At 43.3% G+C, this 26,198-nt stretch overlaps 1 protein-coding gene across 1 annotated transcript; it reads right to left on the bottom strand.

Annotated features, from left to right (window-relative positions):
• Window positions 1-2,301: 2,301 nt before the first annotated feature.
• Window positions 2,302-25,495, bottom strand: hspa9 (heat shock protein 9). Its single transcript, XM_080774520.1, has 16 exons — window positions 25,336-25,495; window positions 23,840-23,898; window positions 23,186-23,273; window positions 20,972-21,153; window positions 19,795-19,919; window positions 19,391-19,464; window positions 16,977-17,083; window positions 16,601-16,763; window positions 15,183-15,275; window positions 12,118-12,327; window positions 11,427-11,654; window positions 6,850-7,072; window positions 6,028-6,122; window positions 5,764-5,856; window positions 4,863-5,003; window positions 2,302-3,694 (listed from the first exon to the last, which is right to left on the bottom strand). Exons 1-16 carry the CDS (start codon window positions 25,402-25,404, stop codon window positions 3,608-3,610), a joined length of 2,037 nt encoding a protein of 678 aa, XP_080630646.1. The 5' UTR covers window positions 25,405-25,495; the 3' UTR covers window positions 2,302-3,607.
• Window positions 25,496-26,198: the final 703 nt, after the last annotated feature.

Raw genomic sequence — 26,198 nt, 5'->3', positions numbered from 1 at the left:
CATGATATTAACATACATTAAACGACCTCACTTCTTGCCCTCAGGGCGTCTTACTGGTTATTATAGTGTCAATCGGCACGCAGTACCGTTGCACAACAAACTAGTCTCTCGCTAGGAAGCGCCTGTCCAGCCTACACACAGGACATTGAATGACATGAAACATCATCTTTGGGGATCTGTTGGGAATTGAATATTCTACATTAAACCAGCACCTTGCACATCAGTCTCAATGTATTTACGATAGGGAAAGAGCTCTCCAACAGCATATTAGACCTGACTCGTTACTAAATTACTACATGGACGGTCATCATAGGACACCAGGTCATTCAGTTCACTGTTGGAATTTCAGCACCTCTTTTCCTGCATGTCACCTATGCTATAACAGAGGTTTCATCACTAATACCAATCACTGTACCACTTATAGAATAAGTGGTTGCCGGACTATCGGTGGTCCAAAGTTATTGCATGTGGTCCATGACCATGCATTCAGTAATATAGGATCGTCATGTATTTTACACACAAGCGTTCTACCTTAAACTAAACGGTTCTTAAAAACAGCAGGCAGCAGATATAAGCTCAATTCCAATAACACAACTTTCACACTCGCTCACTCTCCTCGTGTCCTCCACTCGCTCCTCGGCTCCGCCCCCAGCGAGGAGGAGAGGATAGAGTGGTGGTCGAATTTTCCTCTAGAATCGGAATGTACTACTCTATCATTTCAAAGCGACGGCACATTCCGCGATCACAATCACTAATGACGTGTATCAATTCAATGGGCTTTATTGGCATGGGAAAACATACGTTTACATTGCCAAAGCAAAAGTGGTGGAACAATACAGTGTCAGTCACACAGCTGGATCACTGGAACTTCAAACAGAGCCGTACAGTCTAAAGAATAGACAATTCATCATTTTGTGCATGTAACCGAGGCCAATGTGTATGTATTGGTAAATACATTTGTCACCGTCATTCATAGCAGTCTGTGCATGCACAGAGATAAATTAACTATAGCTTTTGAGGTGCGCACAATATAGCCGGCCTAATTTATATATCCTACTTTTATTATGCTTATATCACACAACGCAATAAAGCCAGCGGCTTGTTGTGGTCCTTTCACTTTCACATGTAGGCACAGTGCGTGCATGTGCGTGTTGGGTCAGGGACTCAGCCGGCCAGTGGATGGGGTGTATCGGGTTTCAAGCAGTGTTTTCTGTGCCACATGTGGAGGAGGCGGACTTATGTCACTGGAGAAGGAAAGAAAAAACATGTACACGTGATGCGGAAATCCGCTGCGAGGAGACAAAATACCCCGCCGAGCCTGCACCTGATGTACACTCGCTCCATGCGGTCTCGGAGAGCCCACTCCTCCACTCTCCTCCTCGATGGAGCACTTTAACAATCGGAACGTTAACCATTCCATCACGCTGGAATGACCCCGAGTGAGCGAGTGGCCGAGATTTTGGGTATTGGAATTTAGCTATAGAGACGCAGGAGAGGTGAAGTTCTCTGAGTGGTGGCAATTTATTTCAAAGTAGGCTACAGCAGCATAGCCTCCCCGAAGCCAGAGTGGCACAAGGCCTGGCCTGCAGCAGGAATCAGGACTGATCGCCTGGTCAGAAATGACACTCCATACATTTTAGTCAGAATATATGTTACATTACATAGAGATCTAAAGAAACCTCTATTATAGCATAGGTGACATGCAGGAAAAGAGAGATGCTGAAATTCCAACAGTGAACTCAATGACCTGGTGACCTATGACGTCCATGTAGTAATTAGGAGCGCATTCGGAAATGGCGCACTGTGCAATGCAAACTAATAGGAGAGTGCGCTCCCAGTGAGTATTTTCGAACGCACCCTTAGTAACAAGTCACGTCAAGAAATTCAACAGGAGGGAGTTAGAATCTCAAGAGGGGGAAGTGCACTGGATTGTCTGGTTGAGTCATTATTAGGAAAGTATTGGTAGTCAATGGACCATTGGTTGAGAAATAGTGGGATGCATACACATGGGATGCATAGAAAGTGTTACAAAAGCACTAATCTTAGCCCATATCCCTACCCGACAACAGTGGTCCCCCGGTTGATTCTAAGTCAAGGTGGTGGTCCCTCGTTCAGTTGAAAATCGCTGACTTATACCATAGCAAACAACTTGTAGTTTGCTATAGCATAAATGGTGGTCTCAACAGCCAAACAAAAGTAGCCTGGCTAATAAGCCAGACCGAATAAGCAGTTGCCGGCGGATTACGGTCTGGAGAGGCTCAATTGTACGCTCATTTCCTACACCAGATAACTGGTGTGGCCAAGCGGGACACGGTATGCAATATGGGCGGGCTTTGGTACAGTGACGTTCAATGCCTGAGACCTTTGACTGACAGTAGCTCTGACCAATTGCGTCAAAGAGAAAATGTTTGAATCCGCCCCCCGGGAAACAAGATCCATACACGGCATCTCCAGACTAAAATACCACACTACAGTGTGATTTGAGTCTGGCTAAAACAAAAGACCTTACAGATCTTATTTTAGACGTTTATTAGAAAAGACAGCAACAGTAATTGAGACAACTCAATTTCACTCATATTTATCCTATCCCCCAAATACATCACAACCCCCCACCCCTCCCCCCTATTCAATTTCACAACACTGCCACGTGCCTGCTTCCTCTCCCACCATGCACAGAGCTCAATGGCAGGCATCGAGGCAGCATTCGTATCGTATAGAAAGCATAATGGCAACAGAACATCCAGCTTGGGATGCTCATTAGAAGATGGTCCCATTTCTGTCTATAGTCACTGTGTCTCAGAGAAGGGCTGGGGTTACTTAGGAAAGATGCCTACCTGTGACATCGGTAGATAGGTTTGGTAATTTAATTTAACTTCTCTTTTCCTGTATTGCAAGAACAATGTCTTCTAGTTCAGCATTCTAACCTTCAAGGAAGGGAAAGGCTGTAGTTTGTATTAGCTTGGAATCCTCATCGATGAGGTCATTGTATCAAGTGTCCATAACTCACCGATGAGACATAGTGGAGACCGAGATGCTGCCATCTTATGAGCATTAGTGAGGACCATTAAATGGATTTAAGTCCCAACCTGTGGCTGAAAAGTGGCACAGGAGTAGAAGTTGTGCAGTAAAGCAGGCCCAAGTGGTGGATGCTTTTTCGGAGACACGCCACCACAAAGTAGAACAGATGAAAGACAACACAGATGTCTTCTTCCAGGTATTGCATTGTCACGGCCAGTCGACCAGAACTAAACACAACGGAGCAGAGGTCAGGACAAAGCCACGTCCTGAAAGGAAAATGTACTGCACTAAAAAGCAAATTAAACTAAATCGCTCTTGGACAATTAAATTACAAATACAAACAGATCACAGGGGTTGAGGACACACACATTGACATTCGTATTCATATTCGTTCTCCACTATCGTTTTGACTGCCAAAACACAGTATATATATATATATTTATATAACATGGTGAGAATGACTAAGAACAGTTTGTGGCTCAGGAGCGCCCCCCAATCTGAGCCCAACCGCCAGCCCGCCAGTTCCTGTGTTGTCACGGCAACATCCCTGTGACAACACCCAAGTCCAAAAAAGGTCAGAAGTCAGGTTCTACTGCTGGCCCTCTTTCTTCTCTCCCTCAGAGGACGAACTGCTGCCACCACTGCTGCTGCCTCCACCTTCTCGTTCTGCCGCCATCTAGAGGAATGGAGAGGGCAAGGTTAGTCAAACACGGACGCATTCAGATACATATCGCCATGACCAACATTGCCGTTTTCAATTTTGGGCAGGTAGAGCAGTGCCCACACTCCTTGGGGTGTCACTGTGTGTGTCCCATTTACCAATCCTATAACAACTAGTGAGCTGCCATTCACTCAATTAGGGGTTAAGGGACACATTGCTGTCCTGTCATACGCTCAGAATGCATGTTGCGACACGTTCCGAGCATGTAGATTTGCCAGATTGGAAAAGGTAGAGCTTAAAAGGACCACCTCACCAGTTTTCCCAAAATTCCCATATCTTTGATTGGCTGAGCAGCAGATTTGAAATGTTGCGTTTCCGGTTCAAATCTGCTGCAGAGCCATTCAAATGAAGATACATTACTAACCCGGAACAGGTGTATGTTTATGCCAAAAGGGAGACCTGCTACAACTATGTAGCCCAGAGCCTAGTGGTGTTCATTATAAGATGTTTCTGTATTCGCTCATGAGGGCTGCGGACATGCCTATGCAGACATGCCTATGCAGACATGACGGTATGCAGATTTGGTGAGCAAACAATATTTCAAAGTAGTTTTTTTTGCCTCCATTTCAGCATGTTCACTTTTCAGGAAGAGAAAGTATGTAGTTTCCATTAGCTTAGAATCCCCATCAATAAATGTCATTACAACTATAACTTATTTTGGGATGATTATTTCTCCCCTGCTATACGAGTAAGACGCGCAAACGCGGGAAGCGAAGGCAGCTCGTACATATTTGGGTTTTGGACATATAGCTGCTTTGGGGACTCCTTATATGGTGCCCCTTTTGTGCCCATATATGGAGCTGAGTGATTGCTGATGCAACACACTCCATATTTGGATAGCGGGACAGACACACACACACACACACACACACACACAGACAGACATGATCTGCTAGGTCTCATAGTAAGTGCTCACTGCGTTCGCAAACACCAATTGTTATTGTGTTGCATATCATTCAAAATCCGATTCAAATCTGATTAGTCACCTGTACAACACGGTACAGTGTTGTACAGGTGACTAATCAGGATTAGTAAGGGGTATGCATTTGTGTTATGAGCAACACGGCTATCCGTGTGGGTAGGACTTTATTTGGGACCTACTGGTATAAATCGAGTGTTTTACCTTTTTGTATGCCATCTCAAACAGTTTGAGTGAGGCCTGCTGGAGGGTGGTTGCAGCCTGCTTAATGTTCTCTCCTGTTTCGGAGTCCTTGTTGCTCAGAAGATCCCGGACCTTGGTGATCTCCTCCTTCAGTTTGGTGCACTGGTAGAAAGATAAAGACAGTCACTTAGTCTTGAAGAAGTCAACCCCAAACCAAACCACTATTCAACTGTGAATCACTAAATAAGATTGTGCAAAACAGCAGCAATAAATCAGAGAAGATAAATTTTTTCACCGTCCGGTAGAAACCTTTATGTCCCAATGGATCAATATAATTATTTATCACAAGCTTGTGATAATATTAGATAATACTAATTTAAGAAAATATAATCTAAATGGCGATACTCGCTCATATGTTGTGAGCTGGGAACTTTTTTCACCCTGCTACTTGTATGACAGAGTATGACGAGTAAGACGCGCGAACGCAGGAAGCGAACGCAGATCGTAAATTGCAATAACAATTAGAATAAATTACGAATTAGTGTCACTCCATGTCACTCCAGGTCCACAACAAACAAATCACTGGCCCCTTTTGTGCCGATATATGGAGCTGAGTGATTGCTGATGCAACACACTCCATATTTGGATAGCGGGACAGACAGACACACGGACACACAAACAGACATGATCTGCTAGGTCTCATAGTAAGTGCTTACTGCATTCGCAATCACTGTGTTCGCAACAAAACAAAATCATAAAAATGTATTGTAAATCATACAAAAATAGCTGATCTACATGCTTACAACGCAGATGTGTTGTAAGCTTATATATCAGCCATTTCTGACATTGTTGGAAAATCTCAAATAATTGTGATTATGTGATAACAGGCCTAGCAATGGTTACAGATTTTTTCAGAGCGTACCTCATCTGCTGGAAGCTGGTCCTTGAACTCCTCCATCTTGGACTCTGTGTCATGAACGATGCCCTCTGCCATGTTGACTGCCTCTACTCGGTCCTGCACGTGGAAATACGGGCACCAAACTCAGTTGCGCTTATTTTAAGACATTCAAAGATCTTAGTGCGCCTTTCTTTTGGCAAAGCGGCACCTTGGTTAGTGTGATGGAGCACAGATTAAAAGGTTCACGTTTTACACAAAACCCCAAGATTCAGTTTATCGCTCTCTCACCTTCCTCCTCCTGTCCTCCTCGGCGTACCTCTCAGCGTTTTTGATCATGTTCTCAATGTCATCTTTGCTGAGACCTCCAGAAGACTGAATGACAACTGGGTGGGAAGAAAAGGAACAAAGGCAATCAGAGAAGCAGGGAGACGTTTAACATGCCCGCACGGCACTATCAAGCCATACCTCTTAATCATTCAGTGCCAATGACTTGTTTTGACAAGTTATTTTTTGCTCACAGGCCCTCAGTGGCAATCAGGGATTTTGAAGTGTTAATTTTTCTAATTTTCAAATGTTAGCGAACAGCGCGGTGTAAAAAAATAAATAAAGAATGATGCCCACAGGAAACTGGATGATCGAATATCCGGATCTCCGTCTACTTCCCGTAATTCTATTTCCAACGGAAACGCCTGATTTCGCCCGCATAATGTTTGATAGTTTAAGACACAAACGAGTTCATAATATGACTGCATTAGCAGTAAATATAGAAATTAGGATGCACCATAGAATCAAATCAAATAGTTACCAGGTGAAACGAATGGTGGGGCCAATAAATATGAACACCTCTACCAGCCACTCCTGCATTCGTATCAGCTGATTAGTCTTGAATCACCATTTCTATATAACCATTAAGCTTTTTCCCTCATCTGGCCGAACACAGAAAATACATTTTATATTATTCATTTACACTACTTTCGTCCAAACAAATCCAGTTGCTAAATATTCGTGCATCCATAATAATGACAGACACCTAACAAAGTTCTCAAACTGGACACGCTTCTCTTGGTGACAGTATACCGTTATGTTTGAGTGGATGGCTCTGACACTTACTCTGCTGTTCGCGGCCAGTGCCCTTGTCCTTGGCCGAGACATGGACAATACCGTTGGCGTCTATGTCGAAGGTGACCTCGACCTGTGGCACGCCACGGGGGGCCGGGGGGATGCCCACCAGGGAGAACTGACCCAGCACCTTGTTGTCGGTTGCCATCTCCCTCTCTCCCTGGCACACTTTGATCTCCACCTGGGTCTGTCCATCTGCTGCCGTGGAAAACACCTGCAGAGGGAGAAGCGTGTTGCTTTAACCACTTGTCCACTTATAGCCTACCTACATTAACCCAATCCCTCCCACCACAAGGGCGGGGATCATGAGGCCAGTGCCAGTCAAATGCTCGAAATACCACAGTAGAAGAGATCCCAGAGCAACCTAGGAAATATAAAGAGGAAGGTGCACGGAGGTGCGGCTAGGGCTCCTGCGGGAGGTTTGCACATGTGCAGTGTAAACAGGAACTGCGATGATGGAGTGTTCCAGCAGAGGTGCTAGAGGTGCATGAGAGTTACCGACCCTGAACTGAAATAATAAAAAGGGTATAAAAAAAAAATAGTACAATTTAGTTTTGATTTTAAAAAGTACGGTATATCAATTTCATAACTGTGGAAACAATTTTATGTATAGCAGACTGAAAGATAAAGGACAAGTACATTTACTAAATGTTAATGTTTTTGTATATTTTCTTTTGTGGATTTTTCATGTTCTTTTGATGCTCACTTTGATTGAAGTACATGTGTCAAACTTTTATTTTTGTGAAATGACAAAGGAACATGGATACTGTTCATTAAAGTGCTGTGGATGAGATAAAACATTTGAAAAGGGAAGGGTAGCTGCCGTTTAATTCTCAATTGTTCTGGTTCTCATTATTTACATCACAAGTTATGAGCTTTCTATCTAGCACCTCTGCTCCATCGCAGTTCCCGTTTACACTGAGCAGGTGCAAACCTCCCGCAGGAGACCGGGCCACACCTCCGTGCACATTCCTCTTTAATGTTTCTAGAGAGCAACCAGGAAGTGTAGACCCCCAGCACAGTGTCCTAGACTGTAGGCTGCGGTAGACCGTGATGACCGTTTTCGTCCACGGATGTAAGAAGAGGGATAAATAACCTTCCAAACAATGGCTTATGGCTCATTGAGCAGAATAAGGAGTAATAAGCGTGCACGTGTGCACGTCGGATCCATATGCAGACTGTCTAACATGTGCGTTAAAGGACAAAATAAGAATAAATGAAAATATTTTTTAATTACTCGATTAAATTAAAGAAAGACGAGGTCCCTCGTTTTGGCACATGCAGGTCATGGAGATAACGAGGTCCCGCGTTTGTGGCATTAATACAGAGACCCGCACACCGACTGCACTTGCAATATGAACACTTTATTTGGCAACATTTCAGTCAAAGACCTTCATAAGACTGTTTATACGGTTAATTGGTTATTATCGGAATCGGTCTTGAGAGACAGGAAGTTAAATAATATATATTTTTTGGGAACCACAGGAATTTGAATGATTACCTGTGCGTCCATTAAATTGAAAACCTATTTACATCACTGCACTGATGTCACAACAGAAACCCTGTCAAATGCACACAGTATATGGAGATGTACAACATATATAGGACACAACTAGGGATGTCAGTAACGGATAGTTTCCCAGCCGGTTAGCCGATAGGATTAACCGGTCATTAACTGATAGTGGTTGATTTTCTTTTTTTAATAGGCTACCCCAAATGTAATATGCATGTATAGGCTACATAATTAAAGTTGGTAGACGAATGGTATACATTTATTTATTCTCCTTTTTAAAAGACAAACAAAAAAGCAACATTTAACAATATGAATAAATTGTTGTCAATAAACAACGCATCGCATCTGTATGATGCTGATGCATGCATCTGCGCGTCTACAGTAGGTCCGCCGGTTCTAGTTCAAAACATAAATAAATCCAGTCCAGATCTGAGCAACCTATACCTATAAATAGAGGCGGTCATCGCCAGGTACCTGGCGATGCGATTACACATAGTTTCCGAGGGTCACGATTCGATTAATCCCGATTAATTGGGCTATGTTACGATTCGATTAATCCCGATTAATCATGATTAATCACTCACTGTTAATCACTCAGTCACTGTGTGACTAATAAACAAAGTGCTTTCTAATGATTATGAATATATATATTCTTTCACAGTGCACGTTTTTAACTCAAATCTTTGCTTCTGGGGGGGTCCATAGAAGAAAATATTTTCCGATGGGTGTCTGTGGCCAAATACAGAACAGTAATAAGCAGTTTTCTTAAATAAAAAAAGAATGAGTTTGTACAAGCATACAATAAATATATATTAATAATGACATAAGCTGTCATGTCATAGAAATACATGGGCAGGATTTCGGTTGAGGTCAGCAGCACAGTCAAATTGCCTTTATTCTTTGTTAGGACAAAAAAGGTGCTTCTTTGTTTCCTTATTCAGGGATTTCATTTTCAGTTACTGAAGTGTCATTAAGGAAGCTTTGGGGTAGTTATTGAGACTATTATGTTGCACCTTTCTGTTTGTTTGCACACATTAAGGAGCATTTGGTTTAAAGTATTTTACAAGTGTATGGCAACATTTTGGATTCTATGATGTTGAGGGGACACGGGAACTCGATACAACTCACAACGTGTACAAGACCATATTGCCCACTGACATCCAGAGATGCAGTCAAGACAACCATCCCGATCCCGAACACACGGACAGCTGCCCATGCACTCAGAAAAGGCGACTAGAATTACGAAGTCCATCGGCACTTTTATTGCAAAGGATTTACGTTCACATTCGGTCGTGGGGAGCGACGGATTCCGGGCCATGTTAGCACTTTGGAGCCACACTACATCGTCCCATCTCGGCCACATTTCACAGGCGGTCGATGGTGTGAGTTTTATCGAGTTCTCGTGTCCCCTAAACCTCATACAATCCAAAATGTTCCCTTTCTGTCATCTTTTTTTCTCTTCCCCTCCGCGTTGGTAACTCGTTCTGTTTTGGTTGTTGAAAGCTAAAGCGTGTGCGAGCGCTGTGTGCGTCACTCTAAACGGTCCGGTACGACGACGCAGCGCAGTCGCAGATTAGTTCCGCCCTTTTGCTCCGGTAAAAAAAAGACATTAAATAATCGATGTTTGACATTTGTGCATCGATGAATTATCGCCCATGATGGCATCGCGATTAATTGACTAATCGATTTTTTTCCCCACCACTACCTATAAAGCCACTCGACGCATGGGCTAAGCCTTTTTTTATTATTAAGGAAGATCTGCATGCATGTCACCGTGTTCCGTTTGTTGACTTTTCGCTGACGAGAAAACTCTCAAACATCGATAGCACATGGCTAACTTGTTAGCCGTAACCCGTGCCAGTGTGGGGACTCGGGAGACGGATAGGAGGAGAAGGAGGAGGAAGCAGCAGCGACTGTAAACGTTCTCCCTCCAGTCCAAATGGCCAATAATGGATTTAATAATGTAGGTCTCTGCATCTCGTCTTGCTGTCAGCCTGTCACTCACTTACATTTTGACTACCGCAAAGCTACCGTTGTAGGCTTGTAGCCAACTAGCCATTGAAGTACAACAGAGAACTGTGGGACATTGAGGGGGCAAAAAACAGAGCCCGAGCGCTGTTCATGCAGCCTGTAGTGTGACAAGCTGGGCGGCGCAAATAGCAATTTTAGGCATGTGTGCAACATGACAACTGTTTTAAAGTATTGTATAGTGACAACTACCGGTACAGTCTCTGTAATGTTTATGTTGTACTATTACTAAAAACTATCTAAAATAAAGGGATTTAAGATCAGAACACACATTTAGTATTATGCAAATTACCGTTAAAGCTGAAAAAAATATCCGGATGTTTCTTAACGGTCGGCTAACCGGTTAACCCCTGACATCCCTAGACACCAGTAAGACGCGCAAACGCGGGAAGCGAACGCAGCTGAGACCCTGCAGATCATGTCTGTCTGTCTGTGTGTCTGTCCCGCTGTTACTGTATATGTGGACCTGGCCCCTTTTGTGCCCATATATGGAGCTGAGTGGACCTGGCCCCTTTTGTGCCCATATATGGAGCTGAGTGATTGCTGATGCAACACACTTCATATTTGGATAGCGGGACAGACACACAGACAGACACACAGACAGACATGATCTGCTAGGTCTCATAGTAAGTGCTCACTGCATTCGCAACAACAAAAGGGGCCCTGTAAAATGCACGGATCGAAAGTAATTTGTCAAATTATGCTTTCAGGGGAGATAAAACAAATAAAAAATAGAAATCAGTTTGTTTGGGGATGCGTTTCGCGTTTCAAACTCAGGTGTACACTAATAGAGGTCTTCACAGGTCCAATTTGACCGATCCGTACCCAAATAGATCCATGCAAATTCTACCCAGAACGGAATTAACCCGTCTGTTATTAGTTTCAAACCCGAAAAGTACAGAGATGTTAGAACCAGTACAGAACGAGCTCACTTCTTGTGAATGGAACCATGATAGAGCCGGGTTCGGGTCAGATCCCGGTCTTGGGTTTACCTTAGAGGCTCTATTGTACATTAGAGTTTCAGTACCTGGCTCTTCTTGGTGGGAATGGTGGTGTTCCTGTTGATGAGTTTTGTGAAGACTCCGCCCAGAGTCTCGATTCCCAGCGACAGAGGCGTCACGTCCAGGAGCAGCACGTCTGTGACGTCTCCAGCCAGCACGCCTCCCTGGATAGCGGCTCCTATGGCCACAGCCTCGTCGGGGTTAACAGACTTGCTGGGAGCGCGGCCAAACAGGTCCTGAACCGTCTGCTGAACCTGCACATGGACAGAAACAGCATGCATCAGTAAAACGTCCCGACTTTGGAACCGAACAGGGATATAATTTACCTACAAGCACAGACGTGACACGGAGATAGCATTTTGGAAACACAGGCAAACTACCGGAATATGCTGGCATCATGCAACAGTGAACATGACCATATGTATGAAAGCTACATTAATGACATTGTACATTACTATTCTACCAAATCAGCCGTTCATACCTCTTTCAACCTTTAGTTGAACGAGGTAGGCATAGCCTGCCCTGAAACAAATTGAGTCAAGTTTGTTTATTCTCTGAAATAATTACAGCACATGATGCGGTCTAGCTTGTATATTTCCCAAATACTTGTTGGCCAGGAAAATGCCTAGCAGAAACCCTGAGACCAACAGGGGTTTATGAAAGATTCTTCCATTGCTAGTTTGACCAATTAAAATTCTGTGTGCGTGTCTCACATACCTTGGGCATACGGCTCATGCCTCCGACCAGCAGCACCTCTCCGATGTCTCCCTTGGACACCTCCGCGTCCTGCAAGGCCTTCTGGCATGGAGCCACAGTGCGGCGAATCAGGTCGGCCACAATGCCCTCAAACTGGGAGCGGGTCAACTTCATGTTGAGGTGTTTGGGCCCAGCGGCATCCATAGTCAGGTATGGCAGGTTGATGTCAGTCTGCAATGTGGTAAAGGGAGAGATATAGAGTTCCAGACATATATCCACATAAGGACAAGGACACTTTGGTAGACAACAATGTCAAAATTCTATTGTGACATTTAATGCAATTAATAATCCAATAACAGTGTCCTCGTTGACACAGCAGAACCCAGGCTGGCTGGCCAATCACAGCTGAGTTTTGCTGCATGTGGATCGGCAGGTGAGTGGGCTAGCCAATAAGAGCTCTGTGTTGCGTGTGAAGAGTTGTGTAGGTTAGTGTGTGTGGTGTAGCCGAACTGGGTGGTGAGAACATGAGGGGGATGTAGCACAGCAATCGGTGACTTAAGCTGTGTCATTCCCAACATGCAGTGTGGGGGCAGTGTGTGTTGTGGCATAAACTTATTAAATGTGGCTATTACACGCAAGCAGGCGCACATATTGGTGCGGGAGCGGAGGCTGGCCATGCACCGTGGCGTGTGATCGTGGCTGCTGCTTAACAGCAATCCTGCCCTGAGATAATGTGACGCGCAGGTATTGTCTTGTAATATAGATATTGTCCTTGAGGGGGCAGTGTTTTAACTTTTTTTCCCAATTATTGCGAACGCACTGAGCACTTACTATGAGACCTAGCAGATCATGTCTGTCTGTCTGTGTGTCTGTCTGTGTGTGTGTCTGTCCCGCTATCCAAATATGGAGTGTGTTGCATCAGCAATCACTCAGCTCCATATATGGGCACAAAAGGGGCCAGGTCCACTCAGCTCCATATATGGGCACAAAAGGGGCACCATATAAGGAGTCCCCAAAGCAGCTATACGTCCAAAACCCAAATATGTACGAGCTGCGTTTGCTTCCCGCGTTTGCGCGTCTTACTCGTTTAGTTATGTACTGAGGGGGAAAAGAATACAGCCCAATTCACACATGTTAAGGACAATATCAGTCACCAGAAGTCCAGAACCAAGGACAGGCATTACAATGGGTTTATACAAGAAGGGGGCTGGCGGATATCACCAGGTACCTGGCGATGCGATTACACATTTCCGAGGGTCACGATTCGATTAATCCCGATTAATCCTGATTAATTGGGCTATGTTACGATTAGATTAATCCCGATTAATCATGATTAATCACTCACTGTTAATCACTCAGTCACTGTGTGACTAATAAACAAAGTGCTTTTTAATGATTATGAATACTAGCCCTTACCCGTTGTGAGATATTTGCCCCTTGTGGCCGTGGGGGGGTACTGCGCCCGGTGCGTTTTTAATTCACTGATAAATGTTGCATCCTTTGGTATTCTTCTCCTGATAAACTACACGGTTTGCACACATCTCACCATGCACAACGGCGACAGGTAGCCTGTCCACACATGGACCGCTACTTTGCATTCATATTCATGTCATATTGACAGTACAATACCCATTTTTGCATTTTTTAATCCACTAATAAATTGATTATAAATCATTAATGTGTCAAATCGGAAAAAGGGCTCCATTAAGACCTCCATATAATTATGGTCCATGCCTGTGTGAAAAGTGGGAGTGATTGGGCCAGCCAATGTTGAGATAAGGCGCTGTCAGGGACATTCATTCAGACATTCGCTGAATTATTATAAGGATATAAGGATATATATTCTTTCACAGTGCACGTTTTTAACTCAAATCTTTGCTTCTGGGGGGGTCCATAGAAGAAAATATTTTCAGATGGGTGTCCGTGGCCAAATACAAAACAGCAATAAGCAGCTTTCTTAAAAAAAAAAAAAAAAAAGAGTTTGTACAAGCATAAAATAAATATATATTAATAATGACATAAGATATCATGTCATAGAAATACATGGGCAGGATTTCGGTTGAGGTCAGCAGCACTCTGTCAAATTGCCTTTATTCTTTGTTAGGACTAAAAAGGTGCTTTTCTTGGTTTCCTTATTCAGGGATGAATTTTCAGTTATTGAAGTGTCATTAAGGAAGCTTTGGGGTAGTTATTGAGAATATTATGTTGCACCTTTCTGTTTGTTTGCACACATTAAGGAGCATTTGGTTTAAAGTATTTTACAAGTGTATGGCAACATTTTGGATTCTATGATGTTGAGGGGACACGGGAACTCGATACAACTCACTCACAACGTGTACAAGACCATATTGCCCACTGACATCCAGAGATGCAGTCAAGACAACCATCCCGATCCCGAACACACGGACAGCTGCCCATGCACTCAGAAAAGGCGACTAGAATTACGAAGTCCGTCTGCACTTTTATTGCAAAGGATTTACGTTCACATTCGGTCGTGGGGCGCGACGGATTCCGGGCCATGTTAGCACTTTGGAGCCACACTACATCGTCCCATCTCGGCCACATTTCACAGGCGGTCGATGATGTGAGTTTTATCGAGTTCTCGTGTCCCCTCGACCTCATACAATCCAAAATGTTCCCTTTCTGTCATCTTTTTTCTCTTCCCCTCCTCGTTGGTAACTTGTTCTGTTTTGGTTGTTGAAAGCTAAAGCGTGTGCAAGCGCTGTGTGCGTCACTCTAAACGGTCCGGTACGACGACGCAGCGCAGTCGCAGATTAGTTCCGCCCTTTTGCTCCGGTAAAAAAAATATATTATATAATCGATGTTTGACATTTGTGCATCGATGAATTATCGCCCATGATGGCATCGCGATTAATTGACTAATCGATTTTTCCCCCACCACTAGGGCTGATGCAATTAATTAATTTAATCAAATATCTAAATATTGAGCAATATATATCAAGCAGCTTTAAAAACTGTCACTGAGTGAAAAACAAAAGCCAGAGTGCACATTAAAACAAGCCTACACATATTTTGAGTACAGATAATAGAACAAAAAGTGTTGCCCTTTTCCAAGATGTGTGTACCTGCAGTGCAGATGACAGTTCACACTTGGCCTTCTCGGCAGCCTCTCGGACTCTCTGGAGGGCCATGCTGTCTTTGGTCAGATCCACGCCAGACTGTAAAGAACACACAGGACAGCACGCCAATCAAAACCGTGCCTCAGTGTCCCTACCGCAACACACCCTACTATGATCAAAGCTACTACATCACTGCAAGCAAAGGTTGCCTCTTGCAATTAATCCATTTACCAATCTTACAATTTTGTTTTGATAATTGACATTAAGTAAATGTGTGTACGTTTTTTTATTGATTACCTTAATTTCTTTGTCTAAGTAGAGGAAAGCGGGGTGCATACTTAGTTTAGACTAGTCATTGGTTAGACATGGGTTAAGGTTAGGGTTAGGTTTAGGGTGAGGGTTTGAGATAGGTTCTAGTTGTAGGACTAATGACTGGTCTAACCAATGACTAGTCTAAACCAAAAACTGTCTAAACTAAGTACTGCACCCGAGTAAAGCATGTAGGCTAAAGGGATAACAGAAAAAATGTCCTGGGGACTTGTTTCCATTGTGGTCCTATGTAAATTACATATCAACAGAGCATAGAATCTTAACACATTAACCCATTTAGACCCGAGAACGTATCTGTGTTGCCTCAGCTTTTAACCACTTTAACCATTATATATATATATTATCTACAAGCTCATAGCGTGGCACAGAGTGCTGTGCTACGAGCATGAAGATCAGCTATTTTTTAGAAATCGTGAAAATGTGTGCAAATTGAATATATAATCTTTCACAGCAAACGTTTTTTTTCTCAAATATTGGGGGGGGGGTCCCTGGAACAACATATTTTCAGATGGAAGTAGGCAGCCAAACATCATTCTGGGGGGTCCTTGACATGAAATAGTTTGAGAACCAGCGATATAGAAAAATAGGTTTTTCAGAAGACATTTGTCGAATCTGGTCTGAGGTCAATAATTTCCGTCTCGGCCGAAGAGGGCTCTCTTTCTTTGTTAAATGTCGCGCATTTCACTGGCACTAGCCTCACGATACTGCCTATGGCAGGGGTGTCTGCAGCTTTATACCCAATTTCCCAGAGTATAATTTGTCAGTGTTCCTTTTTTTCTGGTTACATTTGGTAATGTGGCATATGGCTGAAAAAGGCTGAGTTACACTTGTTCACAGTACACAATTGACATTGCCATTGATATTAAATATTGATGATAGTAAATACAATCGTTTAAATGTGATGCATATGTATGTGACTTTCTTATAGTCCGAAGGTACATCATATCAGGAGATTTAGTTGGCCCTTGGGTGTTTAAATATCGTCTAATATGGCCCCTTTGAAAAGTGTTTGGACACCCCTGGCCTATGGTAACGGCATGGAAACACTCATGCAGCATCATGATCAATATCAGGCTCCTGAATCCTGTTCCTACCTCTCTCTTGAACTCCTTGACTATGTGTTGGAGGAGGTGCTGGTCAAAGTCCTCTCCTCCAAGGAAGGTGTCTCCATTGGTCGACTTCACCTCAAACACACCCTTCTGGATTTCCAGAACCGAGATATCAAATGTGCCTCCTCCAAGGTCGTAGACTGCAATACTGGAATGCAGTGGTGAGAATTTACTTGAGTAAAAGTATGAAAGCACTGGCATCAAAATGTACCGACAGTCTTAAACACACTGTCTAAGTGGGGTACAAACTCAATCAGATGTATATAATATTGCATCACTGCTTTGTAAAGTGACAGAGACAACCCAACCCCCAAGCACACCCAGCCCATTGGCGTAGGACTGGAAAGCATCCATCTCTTACATCTTGTCCTGGGTCTTGTCCAGTCCGTACGCCAGAGCGGCAGCTGTCGGCTCGTTGATGACACGAAGTACATTGAGACCAGCGATCTGACCTGCGTCTTTAGTTGCCTGGAGAGACATACAAGTTCATGATTATTCAATGACCCAGAAAAACATATTTAGGAAAACTACTGTGCTGGTGAGGTGCAGGTGAACAGGGCTGCCTTGGATTTGGTCACCAAAGCTGTGCTCATTTGGAGGAATTAATCAGATTCACTTCCATCTGTTCCGGTTCCAAAGTAAAATCATTCCTAAAGGACATTTCAGGACGATCAAGGCACAACTTCATTTTCAGTGAAGTGCCATCTAATTCAAAGGCCACTCCAAAGCCAAACAAGCCATTTTCACAGAATACTGATATGCAGCAACAAATTCATTATATTTAAATTAAAGCAGATTCCTAAACATATACACTTCCAGCACCTATTTGTATCCCACTTGTTGCCTTTTAATTTCAAGAATTTGTATATTAACAATTATTTCAGATATGAGGAAAATAAAAAGCAAAAATGAATTGCAATGAATTGAAAGCCCCCTCACATATTAGGACATTATCAATCACCATAAGCAAGAATAGGTGTTTTAAATTAATCTATCAAAGTTACATTTGAGTTTGAAGTTCCAGTGGATTTGTATAGGAACTTTAGGAAGTGGGCTTGTCCAGTACATTTGTAAATGATTTAGCCTGGGTAAACCCACTCCCCCTGCTGGACAACATTTCATTCTGCCAGGAGGGGTGAGTCTGGCTAAATGGGAATACAAAGTCCTTAGCATTGTATCAGCTTTGGTACGAGCCAATCCGCGACCGAGCTCAGGGCTCTGTGATTAACAGCGCACGTTGGCTAATCAGGAACGATTTGAGCAGGCTAGGATCCCGTTCGTAAATCTTCCTGGTGTTAGATAAACGGCCGGCTTTCCGACAATTATCTTTGCAGAGACAGCAAAAATAGTTTACATTCGATTCAGCCATAACAAATTTGATTTCGAAATAAACGGAGACTGCTAGTGTGGCAAGAAGATTTCGCTGCTGCTGCATAGAGAGTATGTAGTATGTACTGTCTGCGGGTGGAGGAGGAATGGAACAAGTTTAGATGACGCAACTTTTTTGATATACGCTGATTGGCTGAAGAGGTTGTCCGTCAACGCTACTCTCCCGCCCCACGGGCGATTATGCCAGACTCTCCCCTCAGGCAGAATGCAAATCTGGAGAGGGGTTTACCCAAGCTATAAATTATTAGGTGGCAGAGGCTCAGAGACCCACCTTTTCCATTGCTGGAAGGGACATTGATGGGAAAGGCTGGATTAATTATTAATAGCCCAAATAAATAAATTGTACGGATTACCTCTCGAGGTTCCGGAGCACACATTTAAATGCATTTTTGTTAAACAGCCTGAGTAAAGACGTTAAAATGACCTTTAACCCATTCTGAACGGGAACCTGTTTTGGTGTTAGCATCATGTCGCGCTTTAGCTATTGAAAAATAGCAGATCTACAAGCTCGTAGCGCGCCACTCAGTGGCGCGCTATGAGCTTGTAGATCTGCTATTTTTGAAAAGTCGAAGAACGACTGACATTTTCAGAATCTGATCTCAGGTCAGAATGGGTTCATCAGACCAGTGTGTCCAGTGGAAACCTCGTATGAATCTGATCTCAGGTCAGAATGGGTTAAAAGCAAACATATTTTACTTATTTTTGACACATGAACAGTGAGTTGCACAACTTGTTCTCCAAAAGTTGTAAGAAACAATCCCTAATACATACAGTGAAACCGTAATACTGGTCTATCTTGTGATATTGTACTTTCCTCCATCTCTATGAAATTCTGCACATAGTAGTTATTGAAACTCAAGTCAAGGACTGTCTAAAGAGGACAAGAAGCGAAGAACGCAAGGGCGCCGCCATGTTGATCACATGGTGCTCCATGGAAGGAAAGGAACATGCGCAGTTGCAGACCAAGGCTGCATAAAGCCCATTGCGCATGTTTCTTTCCTTCCATGGAGCACCATGTGATCAACATGGCAGCGCCCTTCGCTTCTTGTCCTCTTTAGACAGTCCTTGACTCAAGTAAGGAAGTTCAAGGAACCAACCCATTAATCTAAAGGTTGGCTGAAGGGTTGCGATTAGGATTATTAACCCTCCAGTGTGGTTACGATCAGCTTGTGCAAGCATGTGTGGCCCAGCACTAGGTCGGTCCTGCAGTGAATATCAGTCCACTCTCGCTGGGTCCAGTCCTGCACAAGTTCAACATCAGCAGCCTCAAAAGAATAACCTGCTGGAGCAAACCAGAAGTACAGAACCTTCCTCTACCAGCACTGAACCAGACACACTGTCTGGACATCTGACTTAGAGCTGGCCTGCGTGTGAGTGTGAGTGTACCTGTCTCTGGGAGTCATTAAAGTAGGCTGGTACGGTGACAACTGCATTCTTCACACTGTGTCCCAGGAAGCTCTCTGTAAGAACAAAGGAAAAAAATCACATACAATGTGCGATTCACTTTCCTATGCCGAGGATGGACTGACACACACACACACACACACACCAATGTTATCCAATCAAGAGAACCCATTCCACATACAGGCTAAACAAGTGAAATGGAAAGTGTTGAAACAAAACAAATGGGCAGGAAAGAAGATAACACTGCAACATTGAAGCTGATGAATGTGTTCTTTCTCCTCATAGATTGAATTGTGTGACCCTCCTTAAAAGGTATGTTCTGTTTACGAGACGAACAAAAAAACAATTAGTCAGATTAATTGTTGCACGCCTACATCTGTTCATACCTGCAGTTTCCTTCATCTTCATCAGGATGAAGGCTCCGGACTGGCTTGGAGAGTACAGCTTCCCATGAGCCTCCACCCAGGCGTCACCGTTGGATGCACGCACAATCTTGTACGGAACGTTCTTTCTGTTAACGATAACGGGGTAAACGTTTTAATATGTACCGGTAAATGCCCTAATCTAGCTTTGAACCCTACCCTATATATTTAGTTGACTGGGGTCCACCATGGCTCTGTACTAGGTCTGCCTACAAAAGAAAATCCTTCCACACCAAATCTTCCTTCACCGGAAATAGCGTATCTACAAGCTTGTTTAAGTGTTGTCCAAATAATACATTTTCAGGATATGAAGAAATTAAACATGTTTTAGAACACCACAATACTGCGTCGTCAAAGTTGGTGACTTAATACATTGTCGGATACTTGAATGTGTCCTTATCTCCACAAGTTGGAGTTAGGTGGTTTGACTGACATTTGGGATCCAGTGGAGTTAGGTTTAGTCAGAACAAGTGTTTTTCTTCCAATAATGTATTGGTTCCATTTGTACAACCCACATAGACTTAAGGATGTTCAATAGCACCAATTAAAATAATTAAAAACAAAAAAGTTGAAAAATTTAGACAGCTGGTTTCTGTCTGACAGTGGCTATATACTTACCTGACACCAGGGTCTAGATCTCTCAGGTAGGACACCTACTGGTGGACTGAGTCATGAGCCAGTGCTAGAAACTGAGGGAATCCTGACTTCCCAGGGACGTAATGTACTTGGGACAAATGTTCCAAGAACGAAGAGGATCTTTTAAGCTGACTGTGCATATTACTTACTGTACACACTAGCAGCACGAGACCAGACCACTGCACGAGACACACAGAACATATCTATATACTAGTAATTAATAAAAGTTACCGCAAGCAGTATTGATCATCCTCAAGTAGTAGTTCTATGAGTGTTCCATAATGGTATATCAATGAAGGCTTGCTTCCACCTACAGATCTGGCATAATTCATAGGTTCTGAAATGCTAAATAAAGGCAAAGATAGAGCCAGGTTTGAGGTACTAAAAAACACCTGGGTTCCAGCCTGATTCGCTGCGTGTGTATAGCTGTTGTAGATCAGCTATACTAGCGAATGTTCTCCATTGGGTGTGGTAAGTGTATGGTAAAAAAAAAGGAAATACATACGCATCCTTCTGGACCTCCGGATCATCAAAACGGCGCCCAATAAGCCTCTTGGTGGCGTACAGGGTGTTGTTGGGGTTGGTCACTGACTGACGCTTAGCGGGCATGCCCACCAGACGCTCTCCATCGGCTGTGAAGGCCACGACAGAGGGCGTGGTCCTCGCTCCTTCAGCGTTCTCCAACACCTGAAGGGGGTCGAGCAGAGAGTAGGGTATGTCACAATCATGCCATTTTTCTTGACCATTAATTGTCAAACAAATAACTGTAATCGAAAAAATTCCAATGATTTGTTTGGCATTGAATATTAGAACATAAATTAAAATTACATTTCCGTTTTCCTTTTAGGCTTTGTAAAGAAAAGAGGTCATAGGGCAGAAGGCAGATATGACAAATGAGTTAAATGTACAAAGACATGGCCTGGGCCGGCTTAGCGGTCCCGCCTGGGCAGGCACCTTGGCTATTAATCCAGCATGACAGTGTGTCGCGGGTTCGAGTCCCGACAAACTTTACTATGCGTCTCCCCATCTCCTGTCTACCTACTGTGATCAATAAAGGCAAAAAGACCCAAAAATATATTTAAAAAAAATGTGTATGTGTATAATTTTGTGTGTGTGCTGTTTTTTTATATATATATATATATTAGGGGTGCAACGGTTCAGTTAGACCACGGTTCGAACCTCTGTATGGGGGCCACGGTTTCGGTACAGTGTGTTTGTGTGTTAGGTTGCGCACAGGTGGTGAAAAACAACCATGCTGTTTTCATGCTCATACCCAGCCAGCCAGCCAGGCAGTGGCTTGCACCACTTTTCTTTTCTTCTCTTCTCTTTTTTTGCATATATTATTTTATTAGGCATTTTCATTATTTTAAAGGGGGAGAAAAACCTTATATTGCTATTTTAATGTGCCTCATCATTATTTTCAAGAGGAAATAAATGCACTTATGCGCTCACACGGGGCAGTAAGCACATGCAGGGAAGAGGAGAGTGGTTCCTGGGGAGGGATTCACACAGTGAATGCGTCGTGTCGCACAGAAAAATACAAAAGTTTACAATAAGTCTACATGAGGATTTAAGGATATTATGCTTATATTATTAGAAGAAGGGCTTCTATCTACAGTCATGGATTGGACATGGAGTATTTTGTTGGGACTTTTGACGGAATTAATGTCCTGCTGCGGGTTGTTTTTGCTCTCACTCTCCCTCTTAATTAGCACTCAAACAGCGAGTGCAGATGCAGAATCAGATCTGAACAAACTTATAAAGACTGTGCTTAGAAGCCTGTTGGCGCGAGGTTACTCCGCTGTGTGTGTCTCTGTGTAGGACGATCAATAATTATTCCAAGAACGACGTTTAAAGACGAGGGCTGGATTCTCCTCATCATGCCGTCTCTCTCTCTCTCTGTGTGTGTGTGTGTGTGTGTGTGGGGTGGGCCGACAGTGCTACACTTCTGTGACCGAAAGAGTGCTAGACTTCTAAGTAGGCCGGTGTGTGACCGAGAAATACATTCTTCGCAGCAGTAAGAAATTAATTAATGCAAACCGAAATAGCGCGGTTCATTAGAGCGCATTGAACCGTGTATGCTGTACCCCTCTCCCAGGCTGACAACAACACTGACGTAGTCATGTGGATGAGGAAGCATTATATGGCAAATGTCATGATTCCCATTTCCCAAATCAGCCCCCAACCAAGAGTCTAAGACAGTTATGGAAAATTATATTATTATTAAGCATTGAAACACATTTTATTTCACTTTTAATATGTCCATTACATTCACATTATAATATTCACATATTCTCATCTTAAATATGGGGCCAGAGCCCCCTATGTGTCGTCCGTCAAATTGCAGATGGACAGAGAGACTGTTCTGGACTCCTCTCAAATCTCGCGAGAGTTTGTTGTTGTGATAAAGAAGGGTCGATAAAGTAGATTTTATCCTGATTTGTCTCGCTAAAAGAAGCCATTTTAGTATGAATATCTTTGAAATCTTGTCTGCCTTGTGATGATTGGGTCCAGCATTTAGTTCAGTGACCATGGAGTTAAGGAATGGATCAGACGCTGTGTTCACGTTCATTCTCCCATTGGAAATGAATAGACTCCAACATTCTTCCCGTCTCAAACTTCAGAAAAGGTAACCGAGGGTGACAAAAGGGGCTAGGTCTGGCTCTGGTTATAGTTACAAGTGTATGAGAAACATGATGAAAAGGCTGTTCATCCTCACCTTGGCCTGTTTGCCCTCCATCACTGCCACACAGGAGTTGGTGGTTCCCAAGTCAATGCCAATGACTGAGCCTTTGATGGCCTCGGACCTGCCACAAATACAGTACATTGGACATGGATTAAACTAAGTCTCACGTTGAAACATTTCGTTTTGGATTCACGAATAGGGCTCAATTGGTTAAAATAAATAAAGCTCAATTTGTGTATCTATCTGTTGCATCTAGTTTAATGTTTTTCTATGTGATTAGAAAATGTTGCACTTACACAGAATACGAGCGAAAATAAAGTTTTCCCCATTTAGGACTGAAACCATTTTCTACAAATGTTTTCTGAAAAACCTATGTTTCTATATCAGTGGTGCTCAAACTATTTCATGTCAAGGACCCCAGAAATTATATGTAATTGGCCACCGACCCAATCTTAAAATATGTTGTTCCAGGGACCCCCCCAGAAGCAAAGTTATGAGTTAAAAACGTGTCTTGGGAAAGAAGATATTGGAAAAACAAAGATATTGCACACATTTTCACAACAAAAATAGCAGATCTACAAGCTCATAGTGTGGCACTCTGTGCCGCTTTATGAGCTTGTGTAGATCGTTTGTCGGTCTTTGTATGCGTTATGTATGTAGGCCTACTTTATGGTAGTGAATACTCACGCATAGTCCCTCCTGGAAAGGACTCTGAGGGCATTAGGTTGGAAGCCATTCCAGCATGCCTAGGGTCAGAACACAGGTTTACATTTATAAATGGCAGGACTGTCTGTTTTGAACATGTTTTAGCACACATGTGGCAGAGAGCTAAATGATCTTCTACATGCACTGTACCATGATTCCATACATTCTGTATGCTCTACTGTATGTCAGAATCAGCATGTGTGACTGTTAGTGTACAGATTGCAGAAGCTGGTCTTTTAACAATCACAGTATTTAAAATAGTCAGGACCAGTTTGAAGGAATACACCCACAGCGTAATTGAGAGCATGTCATTTCTGCTACCAGAAAATACAAATTGTTTAAATGGTAAATGGTGCATTTATATAGCGCCTTTATCCAAGGCGCTTTACATAGATTGGGTGTTCACCCATTCATACACCGATGGCAGCGGAAACCATGCAAGGCACCAACTAGCACATCGGGAGCAATTAGGGGTTCAGTGTCTTGCTCAAGGACACTTCGACAGTAACTCTGGGGGAGCCCGGGTTCGAACTGGCAACCTTGCGGTTCCCATCCAGGCACTCTACCCCTGAGCCACCGCCGCAGATGGCATATGCCTATTTGTCTAGCATTACCCAAACGTAATTTGGCACAGCAACATTGATGCACAGCAACATCCCCCTCCCCCCACCTATTTTGTGCCAGAGACCCCAATCACACATACAAGATTTGTGTGCTCATGTCATTATTTTGGGCTTGTTTATCTCACAAAATCTGCAACACTGATCATGCTTATGCATTATGTGACAGTCACTATTAGTCATGATGTTCTCCCAGAGTAGAGAACGTACCGATGAAGAAGGCCTTGCTAGCACACAAGGAAGCATTGGAGACAGTGATCATCCAGTCAAAATAAAGTAAACCCCTTGGAAGGTTGAAATAACATTGAAAGCTGCGGGGACACCACAGTGAAGGTCGCATGAACCTCTTCAATGAATGAACCTGAACATCATTTCCTCCACCGACAACATCGATTCCGGATACCGTAATTCAATTGATGTAATTATTTAGACAACACCGAATAAACAAACGGGACACTTCACCCACTAACGTTGTGAATGTGCACAGACGAGACAGCTTTAGCATTTAAAGTACTGATTTAACACAGTTGCAATGCTAGCCAAACCAAGTTGACGTGACACAGACGAAAAACCACATAAAGACAGACACGACGAGACAGACAGAAGACACAATCGTCCTCGACGATAAAACCCGAAGGTGAAACATTAATATGATTAAATACAATATAACCATGTCCCAAATGCCACGGTTAGGTAACAACGTTAGCCGCTAGCATGCGTGCTTATAGCTAGGCTATCGGCTAGCATTTTAGCTGTTAGCCCTGACCAGAAAGCAAGGAACTGCGTACCGGTACATTGTTTCGTTTCCCCGCAATGAAACTAAACCAAAGCGCGCCGGCAAAAAACGACATTATTCACCTTGTTAATGACAGCAGACGCGTTAGCGTTGTGTCTGGGCAGTGTGTTGTACAGGCTCCGCAGCATCATGTTGACAGCCTGACGTTCAGAGTGGAACTAAGCTAATGCTGGCCGGACGGAGAGAGAGAGCTTCTAGAAACATCCCACACATGTTGCATGTTCCATGATTGCACTCAGAGCCATCTATTGCACCATGCACCGAGAGGACCCACGCCGTTTAGCTGGCCGAGGATAGCGCCTGTCTCAAAGGGGCGTTTAAACCTTAGAGTATAAGGTTTAAACCTTAAATGCTGTCATTTGCTATTTTGTTATGTATGTGCTACTGAGGGGTTATTTTGCATTTACGCCGGGATGCTTGTGAAACCTACTATCGTGTCGTTTTAACTTTTCGGGCAGGCCGCGGGCAGATGCACACAGTGAGGGCTCCTGAAGGTCAAAAAAGAAAGAAAAAAGAAGTTCCTCGCGTCACCAGACTTTTCACATCAGGGATGGAACTTGGAAGTTACCACAGAATAAAGAATTAAGAAAGGGTTGTACGCCTATCTGTCAGTCAGAGTCACTACTCACACAGATTAATGCAACGATAATAATAATAATAATAATAATAATAATAAAATGTGTATGTGTGTGTGTGTGTGTGTGTGTGTGTGTGTGTGTGTGTGGCCCCTTTTCCACCGGTTGCGGTTATAGGAACCAGTTCAGTCTTTTACTCGTTTGATTGATTGATTGATTGAAATATGTATTAACAGTTTGTAGAATTACAGTACATTTCAAGCACAAACTCAACAAAGACTGTGAGTGGACGACCCAATTAAGCATTACACTTGTTTACAATTACAACAGGGTCCACATTGTTCAATTCA

Source organism: Protomyctophum bolini, assembly GCF_963924005.1.
Source record: "Protomyctophum bolini genome assembly, chromosome: 10".
In the NCBI taxonomy this organism is placed as follows: Eukaryota; Metazoa; Chordata; class Actinopteri; order Myctophiformes; family Myctophidae; genus Protomyctophum; species Protomyctophum bolini.
This window is presented reverse-complemented; position numbering and strand designations above follow the sequence as displayed.